This window comes from Triticum urartu, chromosome 7A (assembly GCF_056163025.1).
Source record: "Triticum urartu cultivar PI428250 chromosome 7A, HENAU_Tu73, whole genome shotgun sequence".
Taxonomy (NCBI): domain Eukaryota; kingdom Viridiplantae; phylum Streptophyta; class Magnoliopsida; order Poales; family Poaceae; genus Triticum; species Triticum urartu.
Window position 1 is genome coordinate 528214 of NC_141879.1, and position 14027 is coordinate 542240.

A 14027-nucleotide genomic window follows, 5' to 3' on the forward strand; every position below is an offset into this window, starting at 1 on the left:
GTTGTATTCGAACGTAAGAATCTATCACACCCGATCATCACGTGGTGCTTCGAAACGACAAACTTTCGCAACGGTGCACAGTTAGGGGGAACACTTTCTTGAAATTTTAATGAGGGATCATCTTATTTACTACCGTCGTTCTAAGAAAATAAGATGTATAAACATGATAAACATCACATGCAATCAAATAGTGACATGATATGGCCAATATCATATTGCTCCTTTTGATCTCCATCTTCGGGGCTCCATGATCATCATCGTCACCGGCATGACACCATGACCTCCATCATCGTGTCTTCATGAAGTTGTCTCGCCAACTATTACTTCTACTACTATGGCTAACGGTTATCAATAAAGTAAAGTAATTACATGACGTTTATGTTGACACGCAGGTCATAAATAAATTAAGACAACTCATATGGCTCCTGTCGGTTGTCATACTCATCGACATGCAAGTCGTGATTCCTATTACAAGAACATGATCATCTCATACATCACATATATCATTCATCACATCCTTTGGCCATATCACATCACATAGCATACCCTGCAAAAACAAGTTAGACGTCCTCTAATTGTTGTTTGCATGTTTTACGTGGCTGCTATGGGTTTCTAGCAAGAACGTTTCTTACCTACGCAAAAACCACAACGTGATATGCCAATTGCTATTTACCCTTCATAAGGACCCTTTTCATCGAATCTGATCCGACTAAAGTGGGAGAGACAGACACCCGCTAGCCACCTTATGCAACTAGTGCATGTCAGTCGGTGGAACCAGTCTCACGTAAGAGTACGTGTAAGGTCGGTCCGGGCCGCTTCATCCCACAATGCCACCGAATCAAGATTGGACTAGTAACGGTAATCATATTGAACAAAATCAACGCCCACAACTACTTTGTGTTCTACTCGTGCATAGAAACTACGCATAAACCTAGCCCATGTTGCCACTGTTGGGGAACGTAGCATAAATTCAAAATTTTCCTACGTGTCACCAAGATCTATCTATGGAGTCATCTAGCAACGAGGGAGGAGTGGATCTACATACCCTTGTAGATCGCGCGCGGAAGCGTTCAAGAGAACGGGGTTGATGGAGTCGTACTCGTCGTGATCCAAATCACCGATGATCCTAGCGCCGAACGGACGGCACCTCCGCGTTCAACACACGTACGGAGCAGCGACTTCTCCTCCTACTTGATCCAGCAAGGGGGAAGGAGAGGTTGATGGAGATCCAGCAGCACGACGGCGTGGTGGTGGAAGTAGCGGGATTCCAACAGGGCTTCGCCAAGCGCTGCGGGAGGAGGGAGATGTGTCATGGGAGGGAGAGGGAGGCGCCAGGGCTTAGGTATGGTTGCCCTCCCTTCCCCCCACTATATATAGGGCCAAGGGAGAGGGGGGGGGGGCGCAGCCTTGGCCCTTCCTCCAAGGAAGCGTGCGGCCAGGGAGGAGTCCATCCTCCCCAAGGCACCTAGGAGGTGCCTTCCCCCTTTAGGACTCTTCCTTTCCCTTATCTCTTGGCGCATGGGCCTCTTGGGGCTGGTGCCCTTGGCCCATATAGGCCAAGGCGCACACCCCTACAGCCCATGTGGCCCCCTGGGGCAGGTGGACCCCCTTGGTGGACCCCCGGACCCCTTTCGGCACTCCCGGTACAATACCGATAATGCGCGAAACCTTTCCGGCGACCAAAACAAGACTTCCCATATATAAATCTTTACCTCCGGACCATTCTGGAACTCCTCGTGACGTCCGGGATCTCATTCGGGACTCCGAACAACTTTTGGGTTACCGCATACTAATATCTCTATAACCCTAGCGTCACCGAACCTTAAGTGTGTAGACCCTACGGGTTCGGGAACCATGCAGACATGACCGAGATGACTCTCCGGTCAATAACCAACAGCGGGATCTGGATACCCATGTTGGCTCCCACATGTTCCACGATGATCTCATCGGATGAACCACGATGTCAAGGACTTAATCAATCCCGTATACAATTCCCTTTGTCTAGCGGTACGATACTTGCCCGAGATTCGATCGTCGGTATCCCGATACCTTGTTCAATCTCGTTACCGGCAAGTCTCTTTACTCGTTTCGTAACACATCATCCCGTGATCAACTCCTTAATCACATTGTGCACATTATGATGATGTCCTACCGAGTGGGCCCAGAGATACCTCTCCGTTTACACGGAGTGACAAATCCCAGTCTCGATTCGTGCCAACCCAACAGACACTTTCGGAGATACCTGTAGTGTACCTTTATAGCCACCCAGTTACGTTGTGACGTTTGGCACACCCAAAGCACTCCTACGGTATCCGGGAGTTGCACAATCTCATGGTCTAAGGAAATGATACTTGACATTAGAAAAGCTTTAGCATACGAACTACATGATCTTGTGCTAGGCTTAGGATTGGGTCTTTGTCCATCACATCATTCTCCTAATGATGTGATCCCGTTATCAATGACATCCAATGTCCATGGTCAGGAAACCGTAACCATCTATTGATCAACGAGCTAGTCAACTAGAGGCTTACTAGGGACATGGTGTTGTCTATGTATCCACACATGTATCTGAGTTTCCTATCAATACAATTCTAGCATGGATAATAAACGATTATCATGAACAAGGAAATATAATAATAAATAATTTATTATTGACTCTAGGCCATATTTCCAACAGTCAGTTTGCAAGGCGAGAATAGGACGACCAAACTGTGTGGTGACATATGAATAAAAAGCGGTGAGTGTGGCAAGAGCGTCGGACTTGCGACGGAGAGGGAAGGTCCACACATAATGAGTAGAGTCATCCAATATCACCAGATAGTATAAATAGCCCGTGTTGCTAGCAACCGGGGATGTCCAAACATCACTATGCAATAACTAAAACGAAAAGGTGGAAATGTTTGTAGACTCGCTAAAGGGAATACGAACGTGCTTGCCAAGACGGCAAGCCTCACAAGTGTGATCATTGACCTTATTACATGAGAAGGAAAAACTCTGAAGAATCTGACTCATAACGATGGAGTTGGGATGACCAAGACGGGCATGCCAAAGATCAACACTGGCGGCGAAGGCGGCGGGACGACGGGTGGTGGCGGCGGCGGAGGGATGCACTGGGTAAAGCTTGTCCGGGCTATCACATTGGTGGAGCACCATCCGTGTATGGGCGTCCTTCACAGAAAAACCGATATCGTCAAATTCAACAGTTATAGGATTCTCACGAGCAAGGCGACGAATAGAAACAAGATTGGTGACTAAGTCAGGATACACAAGAACATTAGACATATGCACAGGAGTGGAAGTAGAAGGAAAAGACATATGACCAACATGAGTAATGGGTAGGGAGGAACCGTTACCAACGATGATACAAGTGGGAGTATGAACGGGAGTGGCAGACGTGAGGTTACCGGGATGAGCAGTCATGTGAGCAGTGGCCCCCGAGTCCATGTACCAGTCACCACCGCCACCATAGGATCTCGGTGACGGGGCAGAGTGTAGGGCAGCAAGCAAGGCCGGGTCCCACGGCGGCGGCACCTGAGGAGGGTAGGACCCTCTGTAGGCCGGCGCGGGAGCTGCCCCGAAGGCCGAAGCGGCGGCGCCATAGGCGGGCGCGACCCCATAAGCCGGCATGGCGGCGGCGCCATAGGCCGGCGCGGACCCGTAGGCCGGCGCGGGTGGGGGGGCACCGTAGCCGCTGTAAGGAGCGGCGTTCTGCGCGGCGAATAGGGCCTGGTGGCCCGCCGGGCGGGGCCCAAGGATGCCTGGAGCCGGAGCCCGAGGGACCGGCATGGAGTATGCGTGGACGACGCCGGTCCACGGGTTGGTGCCGTACGTCCATGGGGGAGTCACCTGCTGCTGCTGCTGACGAGCCCCCCCCCCCCCCCCCCCCGGCGCCTGTTGCTGCTTGCTGCCGCCCTCGCGGCGGTTGCCGCGGCGCCCACCACCCAGCTGCTGGGGGGCAGCGGGAGGGGCGGGAGGCGTGGGCGGGAGGGGCAAGTACCCCGGAGGCGCGCGGGGGGGGGGGGGGGGGGGGCTGCTGGCGCGGCACGAGTGGGGCGGCCGGTGGAGGGGCGGCGCGTGAGGTGCCGACGGCGAGGGCGTGGTGCTGCACGCGCTTCTTGACCCCCTTCATCCGGCGCTCCTCCAACCTCAAGTACGCCACAAACTTGGGGAAGGAGGGCTCCGGCATCAAGGTGAGGTTGGAGGCGGCGTTGCCGAAGTCCTCGTTGAGGCCAGCGGTGAGCGTGCTGAGGAGGAGGAGGTCGTCGTCCACCTTGGCTCCAATGTCATGGAGCTCGTCCGCCAACGTCTTCAGGTGGCGGCAGTAGTCATCAATGGACTGTTCATCCTTGTGACAGTCAAAAAATTCTTGCTGCAAAAAAACACGGCGCTGAAGCTTGTTGTCGGTGAAGAGGCCGTTCAGCTTGACCCACAGGGCGCGGGCGTCGTCGCCGGCGCTCACGACCGTGTGGAACAAGTCCTTGGAGATGGTGGTGAAGAACCACCGGATGATCGTGGCGTCGATCGCGGTCCACTCGGCGCCATCCACCATGGCGCGGGAGTCCACGGTGCCATCCACGTGGTCCACGGGATTGTTCTCGCGAAAGAGCAGCGTGACACTGGTAGAAAAAGGGCCTATAGTCCCGGTTCGTAAGGGCCTTTAGTCCCGGTTCCTGAACCGGGACTAAAGTGTCGGTACTAATGCCCTGACCCTTTAGTCCCGGTTCAATCCAGAACCGGGACTAAAGGGCGCGGCCACGTGGAGCTCCACCTTTAGTCCCGGTTGGTAACACCAACCGGGACTAAAGGAAATTTTATGAATTTTTTTTTTGAAAACCAACCGGGACTAAAGGAAATTTTATGATTTTTTTTTTGAAAAATTCTTTTGAAATTTTTTTTGAATTTTTTTTATTTTCAAACTTCTGAATTATTTTAACCTCTAGTCTGTAATCGCCACCCCTCATCACTTCTCAATTTATCCTCTAATCACCCTCATCATTCCAAATCATCTAACTTCCCGAACGGTCACCCATCTTCCCACTCCCCCAGCCTGAGCACGCTTAACTTCCGGGTTCTATTCTCCCTCGCTCCAAGTCTGCACTTGTTGTTTTCCTGACAATAGTAACATGTCAATCCTATTAACCTTCAGGAATTTTGCTTGAGCATGAAGTGACACATTTCACTGTTTGAGTTTGAAACTATTGTTTTAAAAAACAATAATTATTTAGTAACACTAATATTTCTTGAATAATTAGTTTGACCATTGTTTGACCACAGTTTGACCACAGTTTGATCAGATTTGACCAAAATTGAAATAACTAAAATAATTATTTAGTAACACTAATATTCTAGAATAATTAGTTTGACCATTGTTTGACCACAGTTTGCCCACTGTTTGAATATTTTTCAATTTTTTCCACTCTAGATCTTAAAAGCCCCGTAACTTTTTTTCTGTTAGGTTTTTGAGGATTTTGAAAATGTTTAACGGGGTTTCCCCCGTTAAATTTGGATGTAACTTTTCGAGTAGATGATTTTTCATATAAAAAACTTTTTCATCCGAGTTAGTATGCAAAAGTTATGCCCATTTTTACAAATTTCGAGAGATTTTGCAAATAAAGTCAAAATTCACATTTGCAAATTTTCCCAACAACTAGACCACATATCACATGAGAAACTTGTTTTCTTTTCTTTTTTGACATTTCCATTATTTTCTTTTATTTTTTTAAAACTGAAAAGGCGATCCACGGGGGGGGGGGGGGGGGGGGGTAGAGTTTGAAAATGGGACCTTTAGTACCGGTTCGTGGCACGAACCGGGACTACAGGTCTCAACCCCATTAGTCCCGGTTCGTGCCTCAAACCGGGACTAAAGGTCTAATCTTTAGTCCCGGTTTGAGGCACGAACCGGGACTAAAGGTCATCGCACCCTTTAGTCCCGGTTCATGTCTTAAACCGGGACTAAAGGGCCCGAGTGAACCGGGACTAATGCCTTAGCCGCACGAACCGGGACCAATGCTCACATTAGTCCCGGTTCTAGACTGAACCGGGACTAATGAGCTGAGCCGGCCTGGACCATAGCCCTGTTTTCTACTAGTGTGAAGTACGTCTTCCACGCGAAGTACGTGGAGTTGGAGGCATCGAGGATGATGGGGACGCGTGCGTGGACGTTGATGTCGCGGATTTCGGTGGGGTCGACGGCGAAGGGGTTGGAGTAGGTGGAGGCGTTGGACGACATGGTGGCGGGATCATGGGAGGGAGGCAGCGGCGCGGCTGAAGAGGAGTGGCACGGCGGCGGGAGGTAGGCGGCGCGGCAGGGAGGGGCGGCGCGGCGTGGGGAAGGAGGCGAGCGGTGGAGGGAGGGCGCGTGTGGAGGAGAGGTGGAGGTGGCGGCTTGGGGCGGCGGCGGGGGATCGCGGCGGCGGCGGCGGCCCGAGGCGGCGGCTAGGGTTAGCGGAAGCTGGAAAATCGACTTGCGATAGACACCATGTAGAAAAAGATTTGATGCATCAATGATTGATTGATCGTGCACTAGGCACATATATATAGATACAAGGGGTGCGACCGGTATCTTGTCTCCTAAGATACACGTACATATAGAGAGACAGATACAACAGGTATGGTATACAGGACCCAAATCTACGTACCCACAGACATTTGGCAATTGCGACGACCCCAATCAGCTTTTGTTTAACACATGCTTCTGTAGTATATTTAGGCAAAGGAAAAAAATAATAGACAACACTTGCAGTACATTTTGCATGGGGCAAAGAAACAAAATATAAGTAAAATATGTTCTGAAAATTCCATTTGGAGCCCAGGCTCAGCTGCTCCTGAAATCGAATCATATGTATATAGAAGGGCTGAGTGCACATATACGTACGTACAAAAATATTAGTATTGGATTAATTGTAACTTTCTTACATTTGGATGTACTTCCTCCGTTCGTAAATACAAGTGTATTTAAAAATTCTAATATAGGCTATATACAAAGCAAAATGAGTGAATTTACACTCTAAAATAAGTCTATATGTAGTCCATATTTAAATCTCTAAAAAAATTGTATTTAGAAACGGAGGGAGTGTACTTTCTAAAACCAGAAAAATCACCACCGATGCTCTGGTAGGTGGTTTCGGATGATGGTTTTGCTCACGTGGCGGTGAGGTGAGATGGGAAAGTACCAATGTTATAGCCATTCCGTCGTGCTCCCAGCGTACGCATGTCGACCGCTCCAAGACCTGCCACATGATGAACCTGGTGAGCACCGACGCACGACTAACTCTACAGACTACAACTCATACACATGCTCCACAAAGCCAACCTCAACGGAAGCCACTGAAGGACACGAGGAGCCGACCGGCAGCACGCGTTCGCAACCGGCGGCACTGTCGCGTTAGCACAACCTCGTGGAGATCATATACCACTCCAGCCTCCAGGGATTTTGGCTCTCGCAAGCACTTCATGGTGTGCAGCTGTGCGCGGTGCAGCAGTGTGACAACTTCAAGTACCACTCCTCGGAGTACGCGGTGCCGCCGCCACCCCTGCCAGTGGCGGACGACACGCTAGCTGCTCGCCTGCGGCGGCGGGATGTTGTACTGGATGAGCGACCCGCTAGCAGGCTGTCTGTATTCCTTCGTCCCGCACCAGCCGTTCTACCAGACAAGATGGAGGACAACAATATGAACACCAGAGCGTGCGCGCAGCAACAGGGAGCGGTGCCCATGTCCGAGCGGCAGGAGCCGCCGGACCTTGTCATCCCAATCCGCGTGCCCCATGGCCAACCGGGTTTTCGCGCCCGCGTCGAGGTCAAACTTGGACATGGCAGCAACTACCGCCTTGTTTCCTTCTCCAACAGCCAGATCTAGAAGGAAGGAGTGACGCCGGAGAAATATCAAATCCAAATCTGCTTTTATTGAGACCGTAACTACAACTAATCTATTAAAGAGACATGAAACTCCGCCCAACTCAACTCCGGCGGTCGCGGGAAGAGAGGGAAGGGGCCAACAACGTGAAAATTGGGAGGGATTCTAGAAGAATCTGTTTCGCCAGGGAAGGAGAAACCTCCAGATACCCGGCGGTTGGCTCGGCACAACACATCTCAGTCCCAATCTCAGCCTTAGATTACAGATCAGACGGTACATATGGCCCAAAGGCAGGCACACCAACACCACCAACTCACATTCTTATAGAAGTAGAGGAGTAGAGATCTGGCGCCTCTCGATCTGCTTGTTCAACCTTGCAGTGGCGTCTAGAAACGGGTAAAAAAACCAACCCAAAATTTAATGGTTCATAAATTGTTCTAGAAAAATAAATTATGCCTCATGATCACTATGGTCTGATCAGATAACCCAATTCATCAAATCACCAAGCCAATCGGTCCACCATTCATCTAAATTATGATTTGTTGGCTTGGATTCAAAAAAATTAGGCAAAGAAGATGACTAAATTTTTTGGCATAGCTTTGCTGGTCTAGCCGGAGTTCAGTCTACAGTCGATCGTCGCCCGCGCATGGCACCCCGCACCCCTACTACGTAGAAAAAAAATCCATTTTACTACCCTAAATAAAGTGGGTGGTTCACTTAACCCCCTGATCTATTTTTCGGCTTCTTCTACCCCCCAAACAAATCAAAATCGGACAAAACACCCCCTGGCTGGTTTGTCCCCACCCGTTGCTGATGTGACACTAGTCAACGGTGGTTGTGGCACCCCGGCTCAGAGAAACCGGAACGCCCCGTATTCCAGCCTAGAGATCGAGGAGAAGTCTTCTGGAATACGACACTGCTTAGTATAGAAAAAATCAGCTCTTTATTATAAGTTATATGGATACAAGGGATTACATCGGCACGGCGAAACTACGCCTGCCACGGTTGCTCTATGCAAGCAGCAGAACAACACGATGCAGCGGAATAACTCTAGCAGCGGAACAACGACGACGGTGATGAACTCCACTCCGAAGGGACTCTGGCTGGAACGCTTATCCTAGCTCGCAAACAAGGAATCCATGGCAAACAAGCAATCAAATCTGGCATGACCTGCAAACTGACATGACATGCCAGGTCAGTACACTAGTAGAAAACAGGGCTTTGGTCCAGGCCGGGTCAGCCCATTAGTCCCGGTTCAGTCTAGAACCGGGACCAAAGTGGGCATTGGTCCCGGTTCGTGAGCCCAGGGGGCCGGCCGGGCCACGTGGGCCATTGGTCCCGGTTCATCTGGACCTTTTGGTCCCGGTTGGTGGGACGAACCGGGACCAATGGGCCTCGCTCCTGGCCCACCACCATTGGTCCCGGTTGCTGGCTTGAACCGGGACCAAAGGCTCCCCTTTAGTCCCGGTTCATGCCACCAACCGGGACCAATGAGGTGCCTATATATACCCCCTCGCGCAAGAGCAGAGCACAGTGCTCTGTTTTTTCTGGCCGAGGGGGAGAGGGCTTTGTGGTGCTCTAGCTCACCTCCTATGCACATGAGGTGTTCGATGGAATGCCCGAGCCACACTACTTAAGCTTTCTCCTCTCAAAGCTCGACCTCCAAGCTCCATTTTCCTCGAGATTTGTCTAGATTTAGCGGTCCGTCACGCCCCGTCCCCGTCTTCACCGCCGTCGATCACCCGCGCCGATCTCATCACCGACACCACCGTGGTGAGCCTCTTGTTCTTATCTTCTTTCTGAAAGGAAAAATATTCTTACTTGTATGTTTAGATAGATACTTGTATCATTTTCTTACATTTATTATTGCATCTTATATAGTGCAATGGTTTTGGTATCCGCCCCCGTCAGCCCTCGTCCTGTCTATGATTCGGATATGGTATGTATATTATCTTTATAACTATTGGTTCATTTATTGTTTATGAAAATTATGCCGACCAACGTGACATAGATTTTATTTATCTAGGATGTATGTGAATCGGAAATGCCAACCGACCCTATTGTCGAGAGGTTAAATTTAGTTGAAGAAGAAAACAATTCGTTGAAGGAAAAAATAAAAAAAATTGAGGAGGAGAAGATGATATTGGAGTTGCATGTTGCGGATGTCGTCGATGATCACAAGATCAAGATGGATGCAATGCGCTTGAAGATTAGAAAGATTAGAAAATATGCCATTCATACCGAGGTTTGGTATCATTATGCCGTTGGATCAATTGTTACCTTGGTTGCGATTATGATCGCATTTGTTTTCGCATTGAAATGTTTTACATAGTTTCAATGTATGGTTTAATTAATTAGATGCTCTGGAGAGCTATATGTTGTTAGATGAGAACTATGTATGCACTTTGGTTTTAATGTGATGATGAACTTCTATTAATTTGGACACTTAATTATATATAATGCACGCAGATGAACCGGCAATGGATGTACGGTGACAGACACACCCGCGAGTACATTAAGGGCGTGCATGAGTTTCTCGATGCGGCTGAGGCAAACAAGTAGAATGGTTTTATGTGTTGTCCATGCACTGAATGTGGGAATACGAGGTCTTACTCTAACCAGAAAATCCTTCACTCCCACCTGCTTTACAAGGGTTTCATGCCACACTATAATGTTTGGACGAGGCACGGAGAAATAGGGGTTATGATGGAAGACGGCGAAGAAGAAGAGTACGATGACAACTATGTGCCCCCGGAATACGGTGATGCTGCAATGGGGGGAGCTGGTGAAGATCAAGAGGAACCAGACGATGTGCCCAATGATGCTACCACGGGTGAAGCTGCTGAAGATCAAGAGGAACCAGACGATGTGCCCGATGATGATGATCTCCGCCGGGTCATTGTCGATGCAAGGACGCAATGCATTAGTCAAAAGGAGAAGCTGAAGTTCGATCGCATGTTAGAGGATCACAAAAAAGGGTTATACCCCAATTGCGAATATGGCAACACAAAGCTCGGTACCGTACTGGAATTGCTGCAGTGGAAGGCAGAGAATGCTGTGGCTGACAAAGGATTTGAGAAGCTACTGAAAATATTGAAGAAGAAGCTTCCAAAGGATAGCGAATTGCCCGACAGTACATACGCAGCAAAGAAGGTCGTATGCCCTCTAGGATTGGAGGTGGAGAAGATACATGCATGCTCTAATGACTGCATCCTCTACCGCGGTGCATACAAGGATCTGAATGCATGCCCGGTATGCGGTGCATTGCGGTATAAGATCAGACGAGATGACCCTGGTGATGTTGACGGCGAGCCCCCCAGGAAGAGGGTTCCTGCGAAGGTGATGTGCTATGCTCCTATAATACCACGGTTGAAACGTCTGTTCAAAAACGAAGAGCATGCCAAGTTGATGCGATGGCACAGTGAGAACCGAAAGAAAGATGGGAAGTTGAGAGCACCCGCTGACGGGTCGCAGTGGAGAAAAATCGAGAGAAAGTACTGGGATGAGTTTGCAAAGGACCCAAGGAATGTATGGTTTGCTTTAAGCGCGGATGGCATTAATCCTTTCGGGGAGCAGACCAGCAATCACAGCACCTGGCTCGTGACTCTATGTATGTATAACCTTCCTCCTTGGATGTGCATGAAGCGGAAGTTCATTATGATGCCAGTTCTCATCCAAGGCCCTAAGCAACCCGGCAACGGCATTGATGTGTACCTAAGGCCATTAGTTGAAGAACTTTTACAGCTTTGGAATGGAAACGGTGTACGTACGTGGGATGAGCTCAGACAGGAGGAATTTAACCTTAAGGCATTGCTGTTCGTGACCATCAACGATTGGCCCGCTCTCAGTAACCTTTTAGGATAGACAAACAAAGGATACCACGCATGCACGCACTGTTTAGATGACACTGAAAGTATATACCTGGACAAATGCAGGAAGAATGTGTACCTGGGCCATCGTCGATTTCTTCCGACCAACCATCAATGTCGAAAGAAAGGCAAGCATTTCAAAGGCGAGGCAGATCACCGGAAGAAGCCCGCCATGCGCACCGGTGTTCACGTGCTTGCTATGGTCAATGATTTACACTACGTAATCTTTGGAAAGGGTCCCGGTGGACTAGCTATTCCAAATGACGCTGAGGGACACGCACCCATGTGGAAGAAGAAATCTATATTTTGGGATCTACCCTACTGGAAAGACCTAGAGGTCCGCTCCTCAATCGACGTGATGCACGTGACGAAGAACCTTTGCGTGAACCTGCTAGGCTTCTTGGGCGTGTATGGGAAGACAAAAGATACACCTGAGGCACGGGAGGACCTGCAACGTTTGCACGAAAAAGACGGCATGCCTCCGAAGCAGTATAAAGGTCCTGCCAGCTACGCTCTTATGAAAGAAGAGAAAGAAATCTTCTTTGAATGCCTGCTCAGTATGAAGGTCACGACTGGCTTCTCGTCGAATATAAAGGGAATAATAAATATGCCAGAGAAAAAGTTTCAGAACCTAAAGTCTCATGACCGCCACGTGATTATGACGCAACTGCTTCTGGTTGCATTGAGGGGGCTTCTACCGGAAAACGTCCGATTAGCCATTGTGAAGCTATGTGCATTCCTCAATGCAGTCTCTCAGAAGGTGATCGATCCAGAAATCATACCAAGGCTAAGGAGTGATGTGGCGCAATGTCTTGTCAGTTTCGAGCTGGTGTTCCCACCATCCTTCTTAAATATCATGACGCACGTCCTAGTTCATCTAGTCGACGAGATTGTCATCCTGGGGCCCGTATTTCTACACAATATGTTCCCCTTTGAGAGGTTCATGGGAGTCCTAAAGAAATATGTCCGTAACCGCGCTAGGCCAGAAGGAAGCATCTCCATGGGCCATCAAACAGAGGATGTTATCGGGTTTTGTGTTGACTTCATTCCTGGCCTTAACAAGATAGGTCTCCCTAAATCGCGGTATGAGGGGAGACTGACTGGAAAAGGCACTCTTGGAAGAGACTCAATAATATGCAGGGACGGATATTCTTGGTCTCAAGCACACTACACAGTTCTACAGAACTCTACCTTGGTGACCCCGTATGTCGATGAACACAAGAACAGTCTGCGCTCCAAACACCCGGAGCAGTGCGACGACTGGATTACATGTGAACACATCAGAACTTTCAGCAGTTGGTTGGAAACACGTCTCAGAGGTGACAACAGTGTTTGTGATGAGTTGTACTTGTTGTCCAGGGGACCATCTTTGACTGTATTAACTTACAAAGGATACGAGATAAATGGGAATACATTTTACACGATCGCCCAAGATCAAAAGAGCACCAACCAAAACAGCGGTGTCCACTTTGATGCAGCAACCGAGAGCGGAAAGGATACATATTATGGTTACATAGTGGACATATGGGAACTTGACTACGGACCTGATTTTAAGGTCCCTTTGTTTAAGTGCAAATGGGTCAATCTGTTAGGCGGCGGGGTACAGGTAGACCCACAGTACGGAATGACAACAGTGGATCTGAAAAATCTTGGGTACACTGACGAACCGTTCGTCCTAACCAATGATGTGGCACAGGTTATCTATGTGAAGGACATGTCTACCAAACCGAGAAAAACAAAAGATAAGGAGGCGAATACATCATACGATGAGCCAAAGCGCCACATAGTTCTTTCAGGAAAAAGGGACATCCTGGGAGTGGACGGCAAGACAGACATGTCTGAAGATTATGAAAAGTTTCATGAAATTCCTCCGTTCAATGTCAAGGCTGACCCAAGCATCCTGATAAACAATGAAGATTATCCATGGTTACGGCGCAATAAGCAAATGACACAAGCGAAGAAAAAGTGAAGACTTTCTCCCGCAACTATTATGATGATACCATGCCAACTTTGTAACACACGAACATGCTACCATTGTCCGTTTTGTACATGCACATGCTATGTGGGTGAAATTATGATACCATCCCAACTTTCAACTTTTTCAGAGTTCATTTGAAAGTGATTGTCCATTTTGTACACGAAGTGCATCAAGTTTTCTCTATAAGCGCATATATTCTCATTTTTTTAGTAAGTTAATCACAAAAATTGTTTTCAAATTTGAAAACTAATGGCACTAACAGAAAGTTTATATTTTTTCTAAAACTAATGGCACTAACTGAAAGTTTATAATTTTGCTAACCTAAAA

At 48.6% G+C, this 14027-nt stretch overlaps 2 protein-coding genes across 2 annotated transcripts; both read right to left on the reverse strand.

The window, feature by feature from the left end:
* Nucleotides 1–3133: 3133 nt before the first annotated feature.
* On the reverse strand, nt 3134–3786 carry LOC147956641 (uncharacterized). The gene is made up of 2 exons (XM_087537894.1): nt 3405–3786; nt 3134–3168 (listed from the first exon to the last, which is right to left on the reverse strand). The coding sequence occupies exons 1-2, from the start codon at nt 3784–3786 to the stop codon at nt 3134–3136; spliced, it is 417 nt and encodes a 138-aa protein (XP_087394020.1).
* Nucleotides 3787–3842: 56 nt separating this feature from the next.
* On the reverse strand, nt 3843–6229 carry LOC147956642 (uncharacterized). Its single transcript, XM_087537816.1, has 3 exons — nt 6099–6229; nt 4035–4616; nt 3843–3948 (listed from the first exon to the last, which is right to left on the reverse strand). Exons 1-3 carry the CDS (start codon nt 6227–6229, stop codon nt 3843–3845), a joined length of 819 nt encoding a protein of 272 aa, XP_087393942.1.
* Nucleotides 6230–14027: the final 7798 nt, after the last annotated feature.